This window comes from Phascolarctos cinereus, unplaced genomic scaffold, assembly GCF_003287225.1.
Source record: "Phascolarctos cinereus isolate Bilbo 61053 unplaced genomic scaffold, phaCin_HiC Scaffold_4;HRSCAF=312, whole genome shotgun sequence".
Classification (NCBI taxonomy): domain Eukaryota; kingdom Metazoa; phylum Chordata; class Mammalia; order Diprotodontia; family Phascolarctidae; genus Phascolarctos; species Phascolarctos cinereus.
Genome location: NW_027555847.1, coordinates 216,800,789 through 216,817,658, shown reverse-complemented (window position 1 = coordinate 216,817,658; position 16,870 = coordinate 216,800,789). Strand labels below are relative to the sequence as shown.

Sequence of the window (16,870 nt, the reverse complement as noted above, 5' to 3'; positions counted from 1 at the left end):
TGAAGAAGGGAGAAAATTTACCTGCCTCTTTTCTTTGCAGAAGTAGGAGACTATAGGTATGTAATGCTACATATACTGTCAGTTTTGGTTAATATGTTTGTTAGTTTTCCTGAACTGCTTTTCCCCTCCTCTTTTAAGTTCTTCATTAAAAGGGATGGTTCACTGGATAAAAGAAGGAAGAAATAGATTCAGAAAAGAATGTGTTGTGAAAACAAAAGATATGAATAAAAAGTTGTAGAAAGAAAGAGGTCTAAGTTAGTGAATAGGTGTATGCAAAATGCACATATTATCCAAGTTCATTCAGTGGAAAGCACCATGAGCACATAGATGGAGTAGGTGGCTTGCCTTTATGGTATGATTTCACACATTCCAAAAATGTCCAACCCTGCACCTAAAAGGTTTTGGATGGAGTGGCCTCCACTATCTGTATCTATGCTGTTTCATATATGTATTTTTAAATAACTTGAATGAAGTCATAGAATTCATGCTTGTCAAATTTTCAGATGAATTGAAGCAGGGAGACATAGTTAACGCATTGGATGAGAGTCTTGATACAACAGGATCTCAACTGATAGAATACTTATCTAAAGTGAATAAGATAAACTTGAATAGGCATAAAAGTAAAGTTCTACTTTTGGGTTCAAAGAATCAGCCTCACAAGTACAGAATAAGGGGGCTATGACTAGATAGTGGTTCCTATCAGAATCAACAATGTGTTATGGTAGTTCCAAAGCTCATTCTATCCCAGGCTTCCCTAAAAGAGGCAGAGTGTCCAGAATGAGGGAGATAATATTCCCACTGTAATTATCCCAGGCTAGATCATATCTAGGGCATTGCGTTCACTTCTGGACACCACATTTTAGGAAGGATATAGTGAAACTAGAGAATATCTGAAAGACAGTGACCAGGGTGGTAAGGCATCCGGAGATCATCCTATATAAAAATGGATCAAAGGAGCTGGAGATGTTTAATTTGGAGAATAAAAAGCTTATGGGACTGGGATAGCTTTCTATAAGCACTTGAAGGGCTGTCATATGGTAAAGGGATTGTAGTTGACCCCAAATAACCAGAAGCAATTTTGGGGGGATGCAGAGAAAGTATAATTAGATTTGCTTAGACTTGGTGTAAGGAAGGACTTCCTAAGAATTAGATGTGTCCAGAAGTGCTACCTTTCTAGTCTTATTGCAACTCATTCTCTTCTGTAATCCAGTGATAATGGTCTGCTTCCTGTGTGTCTCACAAAATCCTCAACTCCCAACTGGGAGCCATTTTTCTACATGCCTGGGATTCTCTCCCTCCTCATCTCCTGGCTTCCTTGGGTTCCTTCAAGTCTCACCTACAGTCCTACTTTCTGGGGCTGCTAGGTGGAGCAGTGGATAGAGCACTGGCCCTGGAATCAGAAGAACCTGAGTTCAAATCCAGTCTCAGACCAGACACTTGACACTTACTATCTGTGTGACCCTGGGCAAGTCACTTAACCCCAATTGCCTTGCCAAAAAAAAAAGTTCTACCTTCTACAAGAAGACTTTCCCAGTCTTCTTTAATCTTGTTGTTTTTCCTCTGAGATTTTCCCCAATTTATCTGATGTATAGCTTGTTTGTACATAGTTGTTTGCATGTTGTCACCCTGTGAGGGTGAGTCCCACCCCATGTGGGACTGAGTGAGGATTATTATATTTCCTAGTGTTGCTACTGAGAGTCAAGAGACATGGGAAGATTTTAGTACCAGCTCTTCTTCTGTGTAACCTTGGACAAGCCCCTTTTCCTCCCTGACCCTCAGTTTCCTCATCTGTAAAAGTAAGGTGTTGAATGAAATAATCATAGGATCATGGATTTGGAGGTGGAAGGGGCCTTAGAGGTCATCTAGTCCAATCCCCTCATTTTTACAGATGTGGAAACTGAGGCCTAGAGAAATTAGGTGACTTGTCCAGGGTCATCCAGATGACAGGGCAGATCCAGGATTTAAACCCAGGTCTTCTAACTTCAAGTCCACACCACTTCAGTTTTTTCTTCTACCCCAAAGAACAGGTCTGTTGTTGTAGTTAACATGTTCAGCTTCCTACTTAGACGATCCCACCAGGGCCTTAGGCAAGCACAATATTCCTTGGAGATAAGATAGGTTTCCCATGAAGTTTACCAGGAGAAGCTGTGCCCAACCATCAGTCAAGTTAGCTTTATAAACATGACCAAGTGCAGATAAACAGTGGGGTTGTAGGGATTGAGAAAATGCCACCGTTTACCAATAACTTGCAGATTCCTCAGCTGGTTGGCAATAGATGGGTCTTCTGACTTATGTACGCTTTGGACTGTTTAGAGGTTAGGATTATAAATTAACCTCAGGAATAGCCTAGTGTTTCACAAGTCTGAGTCTTGGGTAAGCCAGGGTGAGTGAGCCAAATATACCTTGAGAGTAAAGCACTCAGCAAATAGCTCTTAAAGGGCACCTGGGTGTCATTCAGAAGCTTTCTTTAAAGACAGTTTAATGAATGGTGGTCTAATTCCCTGAAAGATACCATGTTAACATGGTGAGGTTTATCACTGAATCACAGAATTTGAGAGTTGAAAGGGATATCAACAGGCATCTAATCCAACCCAATATGAATCTCCATGACAGTGTACTGGAAAAGTACAGTCTCTGCTTGAAGGCATCCAACGAAAGGGCCCTCCACCTCTAGAAGAAGCTCATTCTCCTTTTGGACAGCTGTAATTATTAGGGAAGCGGCAGTGAGGTGGCACCATAATGCAGGGTTTGCCCAGCCTGGAGTCAGGAAGACTCATCTTCCTGAATTCATATCTGGCCTCAGATACTTACAGCTGTGTGAAACCTGGGCAAGACACTTCACCCTGTTTGCCTCAGTTTCCTGATCTGTAAAATGAGCTGGAGCAGGAAATGGCAAACCACTCCAGTATCTTTGCCAAGAAAATCCCAAATGGGGTCACAAAGACTCACACATGACTGAAATAAATAATAACAAATTATTGGGGAGCTTTTCCTGACATCGAGCCTAAATTGGTCTCTTTGCAACTTCCAAATATTTCTTCTTGTTCTACCCTCTGGTGTCAAACCAAACAAGGCTACTCCTTTCTCCCCATGATAAGTCCTTCCCATGCTTGAAGACAGCTCTCATGTGTCTCCTCTTCTACAGGCTAAGGATGACAAATTCCTTCAACAAGTCTTCATATAAGATGGATTCAAATCTCATCACTCTCTTAGTAGCCTTCCTTCAAGATATTCTCTATCCTTAAACCACATTGCCCAGAACTGACCATAACACTCCAGATGAGATCTGACAAGGCTACTCCTGCTACACTGATATTGATTGAACCATTAAAAACTACTCTTGAGTCTAGCTAGCCATCCACCTGAATCCAACTGTTCTCCTCTGATCTATCCATAATATCTCCATCTTCTCCTCAAAAATAGTGTAAGATACTTTAAACATTACTAAAGTAGAGGTAGCGTAATTCACGGCACCCCCTCATCTCTTAGTTCAGTGATCTTGTCTAAAAAGGACATGAGGTTCACCTGGCATGACGTTTTATTTAATTTTAATAAGTCTGCATTGCTGTCTTTTATATCATAGTTTTCTGCAGTATCTCCCCCTCCAGTTTCTGAAAAGCCATCTCATATGACAAATAACATTTTTAAAGACAAAAAGAAGAGGAAAAAATGAGTATAAGAAACCAGTACATTGAAAAAGTCCCAAAAATACGTGTAACATGTGATGCCTGTGTACCTCTTACTTCCATGAAGGAGTGGTTTGGTTAAGCATTCTCACTCACATCACTTCTTTCAAGCCAGACCTTTTCTTTATAATTTTGCAACAATCACTTTTTGAGAGTTTTTTGCATGTATGTGTCTATGTGTGTGCATGTTCTTTTCAACATTATTGGTATGACCTGTTGCGGTTCTTTGTAATCACTACTACCCTTTATAGATGTTTGCCAGCCATCACTTGACTTTAGTTATCTGTTTCAGAATTTTCCCAGAAATCAAAGTAAAGCTCACTGGCTGATAGTTTGATGACTCTCTTCTCTTCCCTTTTTCTTTTTTTCTTTTTTTCAGTTGGGACATTTGCTTTCCTCTAATTTCATGGTACTGCTCCTATTTTCCATGGTTTTTCGAATGTCACTCACAATAATTCAGAAATCATATATCTGTTAGTTCTTTCATTACCTGAGGATGTAGTCATCTGGGCCAGGTGTCTTGGATTCTCCAAGGGAAGCTAGTACTCTCTATCTCTTTATAGTCATAGTCATAGTCAATAAACACTTATGAAGCATGTACTATGTGCCAGGCACCAGGCTAAGTTCCCTTATTTATCTTAAGTATCAGCTCCCTATTAGTAATTTTTGTTGGATCATCTCTAGTACAAGAGTTGTTCTCCTTGGCAGAGAAAACAAGAGAAAATAGAGTTGAGCACTTCTGCCTTCTGTCGTCCATTATCACCATTCCATAGACTTCAAGAAGGAGCTCTAGCCCTTCTTTGATCCTCCGTTTTCTCTAACATAGCTTAAAAAAAATTAAAAACAACCCCTTTGTTGTTCTTACCTTTCCTTGCCACCCTCAGCTTACCCTGAGCTTTAGCATTCCTGACTCTGATGAATTCCTCCTGGGGCCCCTCTATTTGTATAGGGCCCTGGAGTCTTTTCCGTGGAAAATCCAACTATCTCTGTGCCCTTCTCAACCTGGAATATCCCTCTGTAAAATCTGCCTCCTTTTCCTGTTAGTGAGTGACTTTTGAGGACTCCATTTTGTGGAGGAGCCCAAGATTGCATTCATTCCCCTCCTGGCCCTCTTCCTGGCTTCTTGACTTCAAACCATACCCAAAGCTGGATATTTTCATTCCCCGCTTTTGTCAATTTTCAACTTCCTTTTGTGTGTTGTCTTACTCACAAAGGGACTATTTTTTTGCTTGTATATGTATCCCAAATGATTAGCATGTAGCAAATTATTAATAAATGTTTCTTTCCTTTCTGTAGGATAATGTCATGCCCTGATGTTCAACCTCTGCTCTTGCTCTTCTTCCATCTTTTTAGATTTATGTAGATTAGTGAGTTCCCTGTACATGCACATGGGTATCTTCAAAAAAGCCTTTCTTTCCCCATTGGAATTGCTTCCTTTTGTATTTTCACAGTTTCGTTCTTGAGCATCGTCCATCCCTTCTTAGCTGACTTCCTGCATAGCATTTTAATCCATGAGATCCTGCTTATCTTTAATCTGAATCCTTACTTTCCCCTGGAGTTCACATTTTTTTTTGCCTCTTTTTTTTTCCTCCAGTGCTTAGTGCAGTTCGTGGCACGTAGTGGGCACTTCCTAAATGTTTATTCAATTTGATTGATTGATTTCTATCCCAATTCTCCCCTTTAAGTGAGAATCAGGTCCAGAATACAATTTCTTTTTCTCAGTTCTTCTATCTTCTGAAGGATAAAATTCATTGCTAAGGCAGAGCAAAAAGCTATTTGCTGCTCTACTTTCGGCAGAGAGATTCCCAGCAAACATCTAGATAATTGATCATTGAAATCCTCTATTAATCCTTATAGACTAGCAGCTCCTTAAGAACAGGGACTGTTTTTGTTGCATTTTTGGTTTGTTTTTTGCCATTTTCTGCATCTGCAGCATTTACCGCAGTGACTGGAAAATAGTAGTCACTTAATGAATGCTAGTTTACTGACTGACTATATCATTCTAGGCTTTTGCGGCTTGCCTGGTTTGTGATCTGTCTCCTAAAGTTATCATCTGTTTTCTTTTTCTGTCAGGTGGCATGTAGCATACTCCGATGACAAAGTAATTTCTGTTTATCTCTCCATTGACCTTTACCTAATTTATCTCCATCTCGTTAAATCCTCTTTCCATACTTTCATTTCCCCCTCAGGAGTAGACCTTCTTAATATATAGTAGTGGCTTCCCTGTCACTTCTTCCTTTAACCCATCAAGTTTCTTATGAATAAAGTATACCTGTCTAGAGCCATGGTCCAGTCAAGGATTTCATCCTTCCATGTCTTAGGGATACCCGGGAAGTCAAGTTTATCTCCATATTCTTAGGATCTGCAGCTCCTCTTATTTGTTGTCTAGATGTTGGGCATTTGCATGTAGACATTTGAGGCCATGGGTTTTACCACTGGCACCTTCCTTGGATTTTGTCTTCCATGAACTTCTGGCTATTTCAGGTGCTCTTTTTCTTTCTTCTTTGTAGCATATTCTCCTCCTTTGGTAGCTGTGGTGGAGTTGGGATTACATCTTGCCGTGCCCCACAAGACCCCCTAATTATTTTTTTTTATTTGCAATGATCCAAGTTAACTCTTGGCAATCCAAATACTCCAGTCTATTGCCCACTGTTCCTTTCACAGGGCACATGCACAACTGAGCAAAGAAGATTTATCCTGCCATAATCAGGTGGTCATTTTTTTTTGTCCTGGCTTCTGGGTAGGGAGTATAGTATGGTCTTTAGATTCATAAGGCAATATATTTTTTATGACACTATACTGGATTCTAATCTTGGCCCTGACTTTGGGCAAATTGTTCCCCTCTCTGAGTCTCAGTTTCCTTCTCTGTAAAAGGAAAGGTTGGATTAGATGATCTCTAAGGTGACTTCCAGTTTGTGAGTGTATATCTGTACCAGAATTCTAGATGGTGAGCCTAGAAGAGTTGCATCTGACCACACATATTATTTCAGGGCTGGTGTTAATAAGTTTGGCACCATTTTAGAGACGGGCCAGAGAGCAATAAAAATATCTTGATCAGCTCTATTTTCTAGGTTGCATGGGTCTAAAGGTTGTCCTTTTAATGTGTAATGTATTTTGTGGTGGCTTTATAAGGCATTTCTTAATTGTTATTCTGCCATGTCAATTCAGCCCACGGTCTTAGTGTTAATAATTTAACAGTAAAAATATCTCCCCTACACCCCCCCCCTTTTCAGGTGATCATGGTGAGGGGAAGTCAGATCAGCCAGTTGATGATATGTCCCTGAAAACATGCTACTACTACTGTATACTGGGAGGACCTAGAGGGTACTGGAAGGTTTCCCAGTCCTTGAGAGTTAGTACAAGGTCAGCTGGAAGAAAGGGCTGTTTTAATGACAAGAGATACATACTCCTTTTCAGAAGGAAAGAAATCATTTTTTTCTGAAAAATTTCCAATTTGCTGCACAAGTCAGTAGGTCCTGGCAAATGTGTTACTTTGTAAGTTTCCAGTTGTGATACACTGTTCACGTGTTCCCAGAAATAAAAATGGAAGCTTGATGACTAGAGAAACACAGCATATGGAAAGCTGCATCCAACCAGTTGTATCATGCCACTGAATAGCTTACTTTTCTCCCAACCTTAAGTGTCTCTGAAGAAGAAGAAGAATCTAGCATTAATTGGTTCACTGGGGCTCAGTAGTATAAAAAAGGGAAACATTTAACTCATTTTGGTTTTTTCTCCTTTTGCCTTTTACCATTTCCTAGGGCACAGCTTCTGTTCTTCAGCGCAGGTCTGATAATGAGGAGTATGTGGAGGTTGGAAGACTCGGGCCATCAGATTACTTTGGTGAGACTACCAAGTTCTATTTCAAACACAAATGCTTGGCAATTTGTGTTTGCTGTCTTGATTTAAAGACATTTTCCCCATCCCACCTTCTAAATGTGCTTGCTTCATTTTTTAAAAAATTAATAACAATGTCCTTAAGGTGTGGTGTGCAGAGTATTTTTGAATGACTTCATCATGCAAAGCCTGTATAGGAATATGCATGCTTCTTGCCCAGCAGACACCTATCCTTCAATCTCTTTTGGGCCCATAATATGTATACATACACACACATACACACACACACACACACACACACACACACACACACACACCCTTTTGTGGCTTGTTTTTGGAAGGAGAAATTCAAATTCCATGACCATCTTTTTCTTCCTCTTTTCAGGAGAGATAGCCCTGTTGCTCAACCGTCCTCGGGCAGCCACGGTGGTGGCCCGTGGACCACTGAAGTGTGTGAAACTTGATCGTCCTCGTTTTGAGCGAGTGCTCGGTCCCTGCTCGGAAATCCTGAAGAGAAACATTCAGAGATACAACAGCTTCATCTCCCTTACCGTTTAAGGGAGTCCTTCCTTCTTCCTAACCCCCTCCAATATCTGCCTGCCTTTAAATGTTAACCTTGTATCTCATAGGTTTGACCTGGGCCATTTCATAGCTTTACCAAGTCATGTAGTTTTTGGTGACTCTTTATGTTTCTGTCTGATGCACTGGAGAGAATTGACCATATTTAGTGTCAGGGAAGACAGTGGATTTGGATGAGATTCACTTTTTGGCACCTTGGATGAATTCTAAGATTTGTGGCTCACATATCTGGGAATAAAATACTCACCTTGTACATTTTGTTTGTTTGTTTTAAGTACTACCCCCCCTACTTTATAGATATACTTTATCCCATTCATTATTTACAGTAATCCCACGAGTTAGAGAATTCATGTATTATTGTCCTATTTTACAGGCAAGTAAACTGAGGATCAGTGAGAGTGAATGCCTTGTCCAAGATAGCACACCTAGGAAATGGCAGTCTGGATTTGAACCCAGGTCTTTCACTGATAATCCATTGCTTTTCCCACTGTACCAGACTGCCAAAGAAAGAACAGTCTTTTCTTTCAGCTGAATTGATCAAAAAAAGGTATTTCTCCAACCTGAAAATGAGAGAGCGTGCTCCTAGGTTTTTCACATGAGAGGCAGTGAGAAAGGCCACAGCATTCTAGAACTCTCCAATGTTGAACCCTAGGTCATTTTGTTTGTCATTTAAACTGGCAGTCTTTCTAACTCTGGTTTGCAAATGAGGTCTTGAAAGGATGGGTTTGTTGTTTTGTGGACAGTAAGCAATACTTGGGTGGGTCTCCTTGGTATAAAAAAGGGGGAAAGAATGCTAATAATAACAGATGCTTTAGCTTTTCTGTTTTTCTATTTTTAACTCCACCAAGTTGACTGCCTCAGTGGGTAGAATCCTTGAATTAGGTTATCATGCTATTGGGAGGGCTTTGTCCTGCTTTCCAGAAATTTACCATCTAGTTTGGACAAACCATTACAAATTAAAGAATAATACATGAGATTTCCCTCTTTCCTTGATCCTTCACCCCAAGTCTACTTGACTGAGGTCCCAGCAACTCAGCTCCTTAATAGAGATCAGGGGATCACCTGGAAACTGCGTCCCTAGCCATCTAGTTCCAAACTCCATGAAGTTAATAAACATTTTTTAAAATTTATTTTTAGGTTTCAACATTCACTTTTACAAGATTTTGCATTTTAAATTTTCTCCCCATCCCTGCTCCCTAAGACAGCCTTCCATTCTGCCCTCCCTTTTATTTTCCCTTCCCCCCCCGCTTCCTGTAGGGTAAAATAGATATCTGCACCCAAATGAATGTGTATGTTATCCCCTCTTTGAGCCAAATCCAGTGAGAATACAGTTCAAACAATGCTCACCTCCCTCCCTTCTTTCCATCTGCTGTAATAGGTCTTTGTGCCTCTTCATGTGATGTAATTCACCCTTTTCTGTCTCCTGTCTTCTGTCCCAATACAATCCTTTTTTTTCACCCCCTAATTAATTTTTTTTTATCATCACATCAAAGTCATCTTATTCCCACACTCTCTGTCTATGTTTACCTCTTCTAAATGTTGTAATAATGATACAGGTCTCAAGAGTTACAAGTATCATCTTCCCATGTAGGGATGTAAACGGTTTACTCTCTTACTGAATAACAGGTTTTCTTTTTTCTTTCCTGTTTACCTTTTTATGCTTCTCTTGAGTCTTGTATTTGAAGATTGAATTTTCTGTTCAGCTCTGGTCTTTTCATCAGGAAGATTTGGAAGTCCCTTATTTAATTGAATGTCCATCCCCTCTCCTGAAAAATTATGTTCAGTTTTGCTGGGTAATTGATCCTTGGTTGTAATCCAAGCTCCTTTGCCTTCCAGAATATCATATTCCAAGCTGTCTAATCCTGACTGTGGTTCCATAACATTTAAATGGCTTCTCTCTGGCAGCTTGCATTATTTTCTCCTTGACCTGATAATTCTGGAATTTGGCTACAATATTTCTTGGAGTTTTCACTTTGGGATCTCTTTCAGGAAGTGATCAGTGGATTCTTTCAATGACTGTTCCACCCTCTGACTCTGGGGCCCCAGGGCAGTTTTCCTTGATAATTTCTTGAAAGATGCTGTCCAGGCTCATTTTTTGATCATGGCTTTCGGGTAGACCAATAATTCTTAAATTAGCTCTTCTGGATCTGTTTTCCAAGTCAGTTGTTTTTCCAGTAAGGTGTTTTACATTTTCTTCTATTTTTTCATCCTTTTGATTTTGTTTGACTGATTCTTGATGTCTCATAGAATCCCCAGTTTTCACTGACTCAATTCTAATTTTTAAGGAATTTTTTTTTCAGTTAACTTCTGTACTTCTCTTTCCATTTGGCCAATTCTACTTTTTAAGGAGCTGTTTTCTTCGGCCAAGTTTTGTCCTTCCTTTCTAAACGTTGGCTGTCTCTTGCATACCTCTCGTTTCTTTCCCCGATTTTTCTTCTACCTCTCTTAAATCCTTCTTGAGCTCTTCCAAGAAGGCTTTTTGTGCTTGAGACCAATTTATATTCCCCTTTTGAGGTTTTGGATGTAGGTATATTGACAATATAGTCCTCTTCTGAGTTTGTGTTTTGATCTTGCCTGTCACCATAATAATTCTCCATGGTCAATGTTTGTTTTTGCTTCTTGGTCATCTTGGTTGCCTATTTCCTGGCTTTTAAAGTTAAGCTCTCCTACTGGAGCACAGGGGACACTGTCCCAAACTTCTTGTCCTGGGGGCCAGGGATCTGGTCATTGGCTTTAGTAAGCATTTTAAAAGTGCTAAGCATATGCCAGGTACTGTGCTAGGCACTATGGTTGCAAAGAAAGGCAAAAAAGTAGTCCCGGTCATCAAGGAACTTATATTCTAATGGGGGCCATTCAGAGTTACTTTAATGTCCACATAAACCCTGTTTGCTACCTCTTCATAGCATGGAGGTGATCCCCTGAGCTCACAAAGCCCATATCAGCAGAGGTCAAAACTCTGGTAAGTGTAACCAAGTTGGAAAGTATAGGCCTCTGAAAGGACTCTCTGTCATATAAGAATCAGCCTGGCTACATTCATAGAGGTTCATTACCAGAGGGCTGAGAACCAAGTGATGATTTTTTTTCCCATACAAGGAGCTATAATTATGTTGATTAAATGGAATACCCCTATCAATGGGATCATTTATTTTTGAGATATTGTTTAATTATAGTAGTGGAGACCCCTATAGAATCATTAAATATCTAAATAAAGGCTGAGGTGAGAGGGGAGTAGGAAATGGAAATGGGAAGGTATATGTGTGTGGCTAAAGTCAAAAGAGTGGCCCAGGTGTTGCTCAGCCCTGAAGAGATATAAATTAGAGACCAACAGCTTAAAACCACAAAAATCTGGTCTTTCTTTCTTTGACGTAACCACCCTGAAAACCTTTCTTAGGTAACAATATACCTTTAGAACATTTAACTGCCCTAAATGAAATCTTCAGATATTTAATTAAATAATTGGATTTTCCTAGCCTGACTTGGAAAACCAAGTCTCATAGAATCAGAGAATCCTAGAATTGGGAAAGATTTCAGTGGTCATCTAATTTGACTTCCTAATGAACGAATCCCCTTTTAGTGCACAAGAGAACAATTAATTTGCCATCTCACTAGATTGGGGTCAATTAAAATAGTCAATGGCTAGACCGTGTCCTTTTGATTGGAAAGATAAGTGCTTCTAAGCCAAATAGTCATGATGTATAGAATCTTGACTAAGATCCAAATATCTAGGGTCTTTAGCAAAAGAGCATCGTAGTACCATTCTTCTGGAAACACCTAATATCTGTAATTATGGGAAACAAAATGTAACCAGGAATCCACATCCAAAGACAACATTTGTTGAAAATGTGTGATTAGCATCAGTGGAGGTAGTTTTCACAACAGAAGCTTCCTCCATTGATGAAATCACAGGACCAACCCCTTTACTCCAGAAAAAAGACAAAAACAAAACCTACAAATAACCCCTTCCTTTGAGAATGACAAGTATTTCCTTTTTTTCTCCAAAGCTTCATCTTTATAGTCATAAATCTTGAAACCCAATAAAACGTTGTATATGTGAATTTCCAAAGTAATTTTAGTTGATTTTTTCAACAAATTGGTCCAACAGAGTAGATGTTAGATCATTCTTTAGATGCCATTCTGAAATACTCTTGGGGGACTTTTCAAAATGACATCTGGGTGACATGAAAATACAAATGCAATAATTCAATTAACCTAATTACATTCATGAATGAATAATTGAGAACTTTCTTTTCATCAACCAAAGTAGAAAAAGAGTCATATAAGTTCTACTTAAACAACCTCACCAAAAAATTAAAAAGGGAAATTTTGAATCTACTTTTCAATATTCTTCTCTCTAAGCACAATCTTAGTCATCTCAAGGTGTTCAAATGATTTCAGCATGTATATGTCTGTGGTCTAATAAGCTACATTGATTGATAATGATGTTCACAATGCTGCATGCACAATTAAATATGAACAGCTGGAGATATTCTCTCTTAACTTGCAATTTGAAGGCAGAAACTTAACATAGACAAAATCCCTGCATATAAATGTTATGTATGGATTCATTTGCTTCATTGTGGTTGTGGTACTCTCACTTGTTATTCAGGTTTTGGTGGATGGATTGCAATTCAAAATTGGCATAATTCAGATTAGTATTCAAAGCCCAATCATTCTCCCTCTTGCATTTTGATGACTGTTGGCTTGAAGATGATATTCATACATATTTGGTGCAGGAAACATTTGCAGAAGGAAAATGCCTAATCCTAAATGTTCATCTCTGTCAATTGAATGCTAAAACCATCCTTTATCATAAATTCCTTCAAAAGAGGAAAAAAAAACTACATTTAAAACTCTTGTTGGATGGGGGAAAAATTTGTAAAAGTGCCGTATGCAAGCGGCCATTCTTTGATCTATATAATATTTTGTTACCTTTTCAAAACAGTTGTGAGGCTTGATTGGTGAGGAGAAAGAGTTAGGATGTAGATCTTAAACACAATCAGCATCTCACTCTGAGCAAAAATGATGGCACTTAGTTTAACCATCTTATCTTTTCAGAAATATTTGGTACTGTGGCCAGCTGTGGCTCTGGGGACAGAGCTTGGATTTCTACTCCCAGAATCGCCTTTCCCTGAATCAAGTTGAGAGTCTCATAATTGGGTTATCCCATTCATCCCTAGGTCACCTAATACTAATACAGATGTAAAATGTTGCATATGCTTGTAGAAGTGTTCACTGTGTTGGTTGATTCTACTTAAGTGTTTTTCTTTGTTATAGTAAGGGGGAGGGGTCTATGGAGGGGGCAGACATATATGCCAAGAAATTACTGTGATGTTAAAAATCAAAGGCATCAATAAAACTTTAAAAAAAAAATAGATCCAGTCTCTTCCTTTCTCATTATATAAAACTATCTGACTCTTAGTTGCAGAGGTTCTTAAAAATAACATCACATACTAAAGTGACATACGTTACTCAGTGCTGAAAAGTGCTTTTGAAGCTAATTGGTCAACAATTCAACATTTATTAAGTACCTATGATGCTCAAGGCTGTGTTAGGCATTGGTGATACAAAGATAAAGTGAAATAATCCTTGCCCTCAAGGAACTTACATTCTATTGGAGGGAAGATGATATCTATACAGGTATGAATAATATGAGGTATACAGTGATATAAGGCAAAGAAGAGATCAGAGGAGACAACATTTTCAGATGATTCAGGAAGAGCTGTCTGGAGGAGGAGAACCTTGAAGATAAGGATTCTGATTGGGAGCTTGTGGAGTGTGTATTCCAGGGATTGGGGGTGGCCTGTGCAAATGTAGGTGGAAACCCTACATCTTTGCCAATTAATGGAAGGGCTCCCTCTGCAACATAAGAGTGAATGGCTGGCCCTGAAAGTTAAACAAGCTTGATGCCCAAGCATATTCCAACTATAGTGGCTGTTGCAGTCTCAACCTCCCTGCCCAATAAGCATAACAATGCTCAGCCCACATCCCTTCTTGCTGCCTGGGACTCCCTCCATTCTGTTATGCCCCCTTCTCTGGAGTCCTCTGGATCTGAAAACTTATATTCCATGCTTGAAACTCAATTTCCTAGCCAATTGGCAGCTCTGATCAGACTCATATGGGAGGATTCCCACCTCACTTGAGCTGTTCCCATTTTGGTGGTAAAAATGAACCCAGGAGCCCCAGTGCGAGGCCATCCTGGACTCTTTTCTGTTATTGCCTGAAGAACATTTTGCCTAAAACTTCCTGGCACGTCCTTGATTGTATCTATCCTTTGCCTTTCCCCATCCTTAGGAGGTGCCAGCCCTGACCTCAGAAAGTGTGGTGGTAGGAGGGGGTTGGTGGAGAGCCTTGTTTTGGAGGTATCAACAGCTGTTCCAGTTTGGGAGTGAATGCTGCTTTGGCAACCTTTTCCTTATTGCCCCAGTTGTCTCCTCTCTCCATACCACAGTTAAATCACAGGGTCTTTAAATTACATTTAGGTTAAATCATTATTTTGAGGTGTCCATAGGCTTACCCCAGACTGTCAAAAGGGTCCATGACCAAAAAAAAATGGTTAAGAAGCCCTAAACTAGAGAGGCATGTTTAAGAGAATCATTACTCTGGTGCCAGGTAGCTGCTGGTGGGAGGTGGGGGTTGGGGATCATTTTAATTGATAGGATGTGAGCACAGAATCAGAGCCACTCAGGCCTTGGAGACCAGATAGTCCAGTCTGGTCCTCATTTTACAGGTACAGGTACAAAATCAGACAAGTGAAGTGAGCCCTACTCTACACAGCTGGTGAAGGTAGAGCTAGGCCTGGAATCCATCACTCCTGTTCAGAGCCTACTCAGATCAGCACCAGCCCATGACTCCTGTTTCTTTTAAGTGTTTGCTGATCTCGGGAAGGGTGAATTATAGAAATTTTTTGTCTTAACCAATCAGAAAATCAATATCTTCCTTCCTTCCTTCCTTCCTTCTTCTTCCTTCCTTCCTTCCTTCTTCCTTCCTTCCTTCCTTCTTCCTTCCTTCCTTCCTTCCTTCCTTCCTTCCTTCCTTCCTTCTTTCCTTCCTTCCTACCTTTGATAGTGAAAAGACCACACTACAGAAGTAGCAGAAAGAACACTACTTCTGAATTTTCTGACTCCAAGTCCCAGCAATGACATTTACTAACTATGGCCCTGGGCAGGTTACAACCCTCTAGGGCTCCGTTCTTCATTTATAATACGGGCATAATAGTTGACACTACCCACCCTGAGTAGTGAGGAAAGTGATCAGTGCTTTCTCTGCACTCTGCTGGCCTGCCCTGCTTAACGTTGTTAATTAGTTCTGAGATAGGCCTGAATTAGATGAAACAATATAATCTGTCTCTGAATGATGTCATAGCTGAGCTTTGAAACAGTGGTTTCCTCATAAAAATTAATATTGCCATTTTGAAACTTTGTTGGTAAGGAGAAGAGCGCAAAATCAAATTAGGAAGTATTTGTTAAGTACTGCTATGTGCCAGATGTGGTGCTAAGGATACAAACACAATAAATTAAGTAATTCTTCTAGGGGAGGTTCTGACAGTTTGAACAAGGGTTTACATTTAAGTGCTTCAGGCCTTAACTTGGTCAGTAGTTTGACCCTGGCCAAGTTCCTTCTCCTCTGTGGGTCTCAGTTTCTTCCTTTGTAAATAAGAGGGTTAGAGTATAGATGATCTTTAAATTCCCTTCTAGTTCTGAGATTCCAGGGCCACCTTATATAAAGTATGCTAAGCAAAATGAGTTATCAAGTACTGAAAGGCCATGGTGGGCTAGAGAAAACTCAAACTGCCTTGGAGGAACCTATTGTTAAAATCTCAGTGTAAGTATTTATTTACATCTCAGAAATCAGCAAAAGCTTCAGATCAGAGTTTGACTTCTCTCTCTAATTGTCTAGACTTAAGAAAGTGATTGGGACAGCTAGGTGGCACTGTGGATAGAGCACAGGGCTGGAAACCATCAAGACTGAATTCAGTTCTAGCCTCAGACACTTCCTAGCTGTGTGACCCTTGACAAGTCACTTAACTCTGTTCACCTTCGTTTCTTCATCTGTAAAATGAGCTGCAGAAGGCAATGGCAAACCACTCCAATATCTCTGCCAAGAAAACCCCAAGTGGAGTCATGAAGACTTGGACATGACTGAAAACAACTGAACAAAAAAGAAAGTGATGATAATGTAGATTAAATTTAAAAATGTGTCATATGTAGTTTTGTTTGGAGATCCAGTTGTTAAACAATTACCAGCACACTCCTGCAGTAGGGTTTAGAGCAGGGGTTGGCAGACTTCCCCCAGAGAGCCAAATCTGGCCGGCTGCCTGCTTTTGTAGGCCGTGGAAGACTGGGAGGCAGAAGTCTGCTCGCTCTAGGTAGAGGATACTGAGCCTGCGTTGGAGTCAAAAGCCCAGGTCCATGACTCAGACTGTCTATTTGCCCCAGAACAAGTGATCCAACTTCTTAGTGGCCTTAGGCAACACTCTAACAACGGAATTTGGACAACACTTGACATCATTAATTGAGGGAGTTTCCTCATTGGGAGTTCCCCATACCTACAAAATCACAGATACTACACCAAAAAGAAGCAAACAAAAGGCCGTGTTATACTACAGTGAACCAAGCAGTGAAGTGAGGTGGGGGAAGAGGTTGGTACCTATTTTAATGACCTGGGGCAGCCCAGCAGAATGAAAGAAGACGCCGATCTTCTTGAAAACTGAAGCCATGGGAAGTTATAGTAGTGAAATATAATAACCCATTTTGGCGCTGGGCCAACTC

At 40.1% G+C, this 16,870-nt stretch overlaps 1 protein-coding gene across 6 annotated transcripts in view; it reads left to right on the top strand.

The window, feature by feature from the left end:
- The window catches only part of PRKAR1B (protein kinase cAMP-dependent type I regulatory subunit beta), a 248,302-nt gene extending 234,828 nt beyond the window's left edge, over positions 1-13,474 (top strand). For all 6 annotated transcript variants that reach the window (XM_020977318.2, XM_078152905.1, XM_078152904.1 and 3 more), the window contains 2 exons: positions 7,448-7,529; positions 7,909-13,474. In XM_020977318.2, the coding sequence (XP_020832977.1) occupies positions 7,448-7,529; positions 7,909-8,081 (255 nt within the window). In that variant the 3' untranslated portion in view covers positions 8,082-13,474. The remainder of the gene's footprint in view (positions 1-7,447; positions 7,530-7,908) is intronic.
- Positions 13,475-16,870: the final 3,396 nt, after the last annotated feature.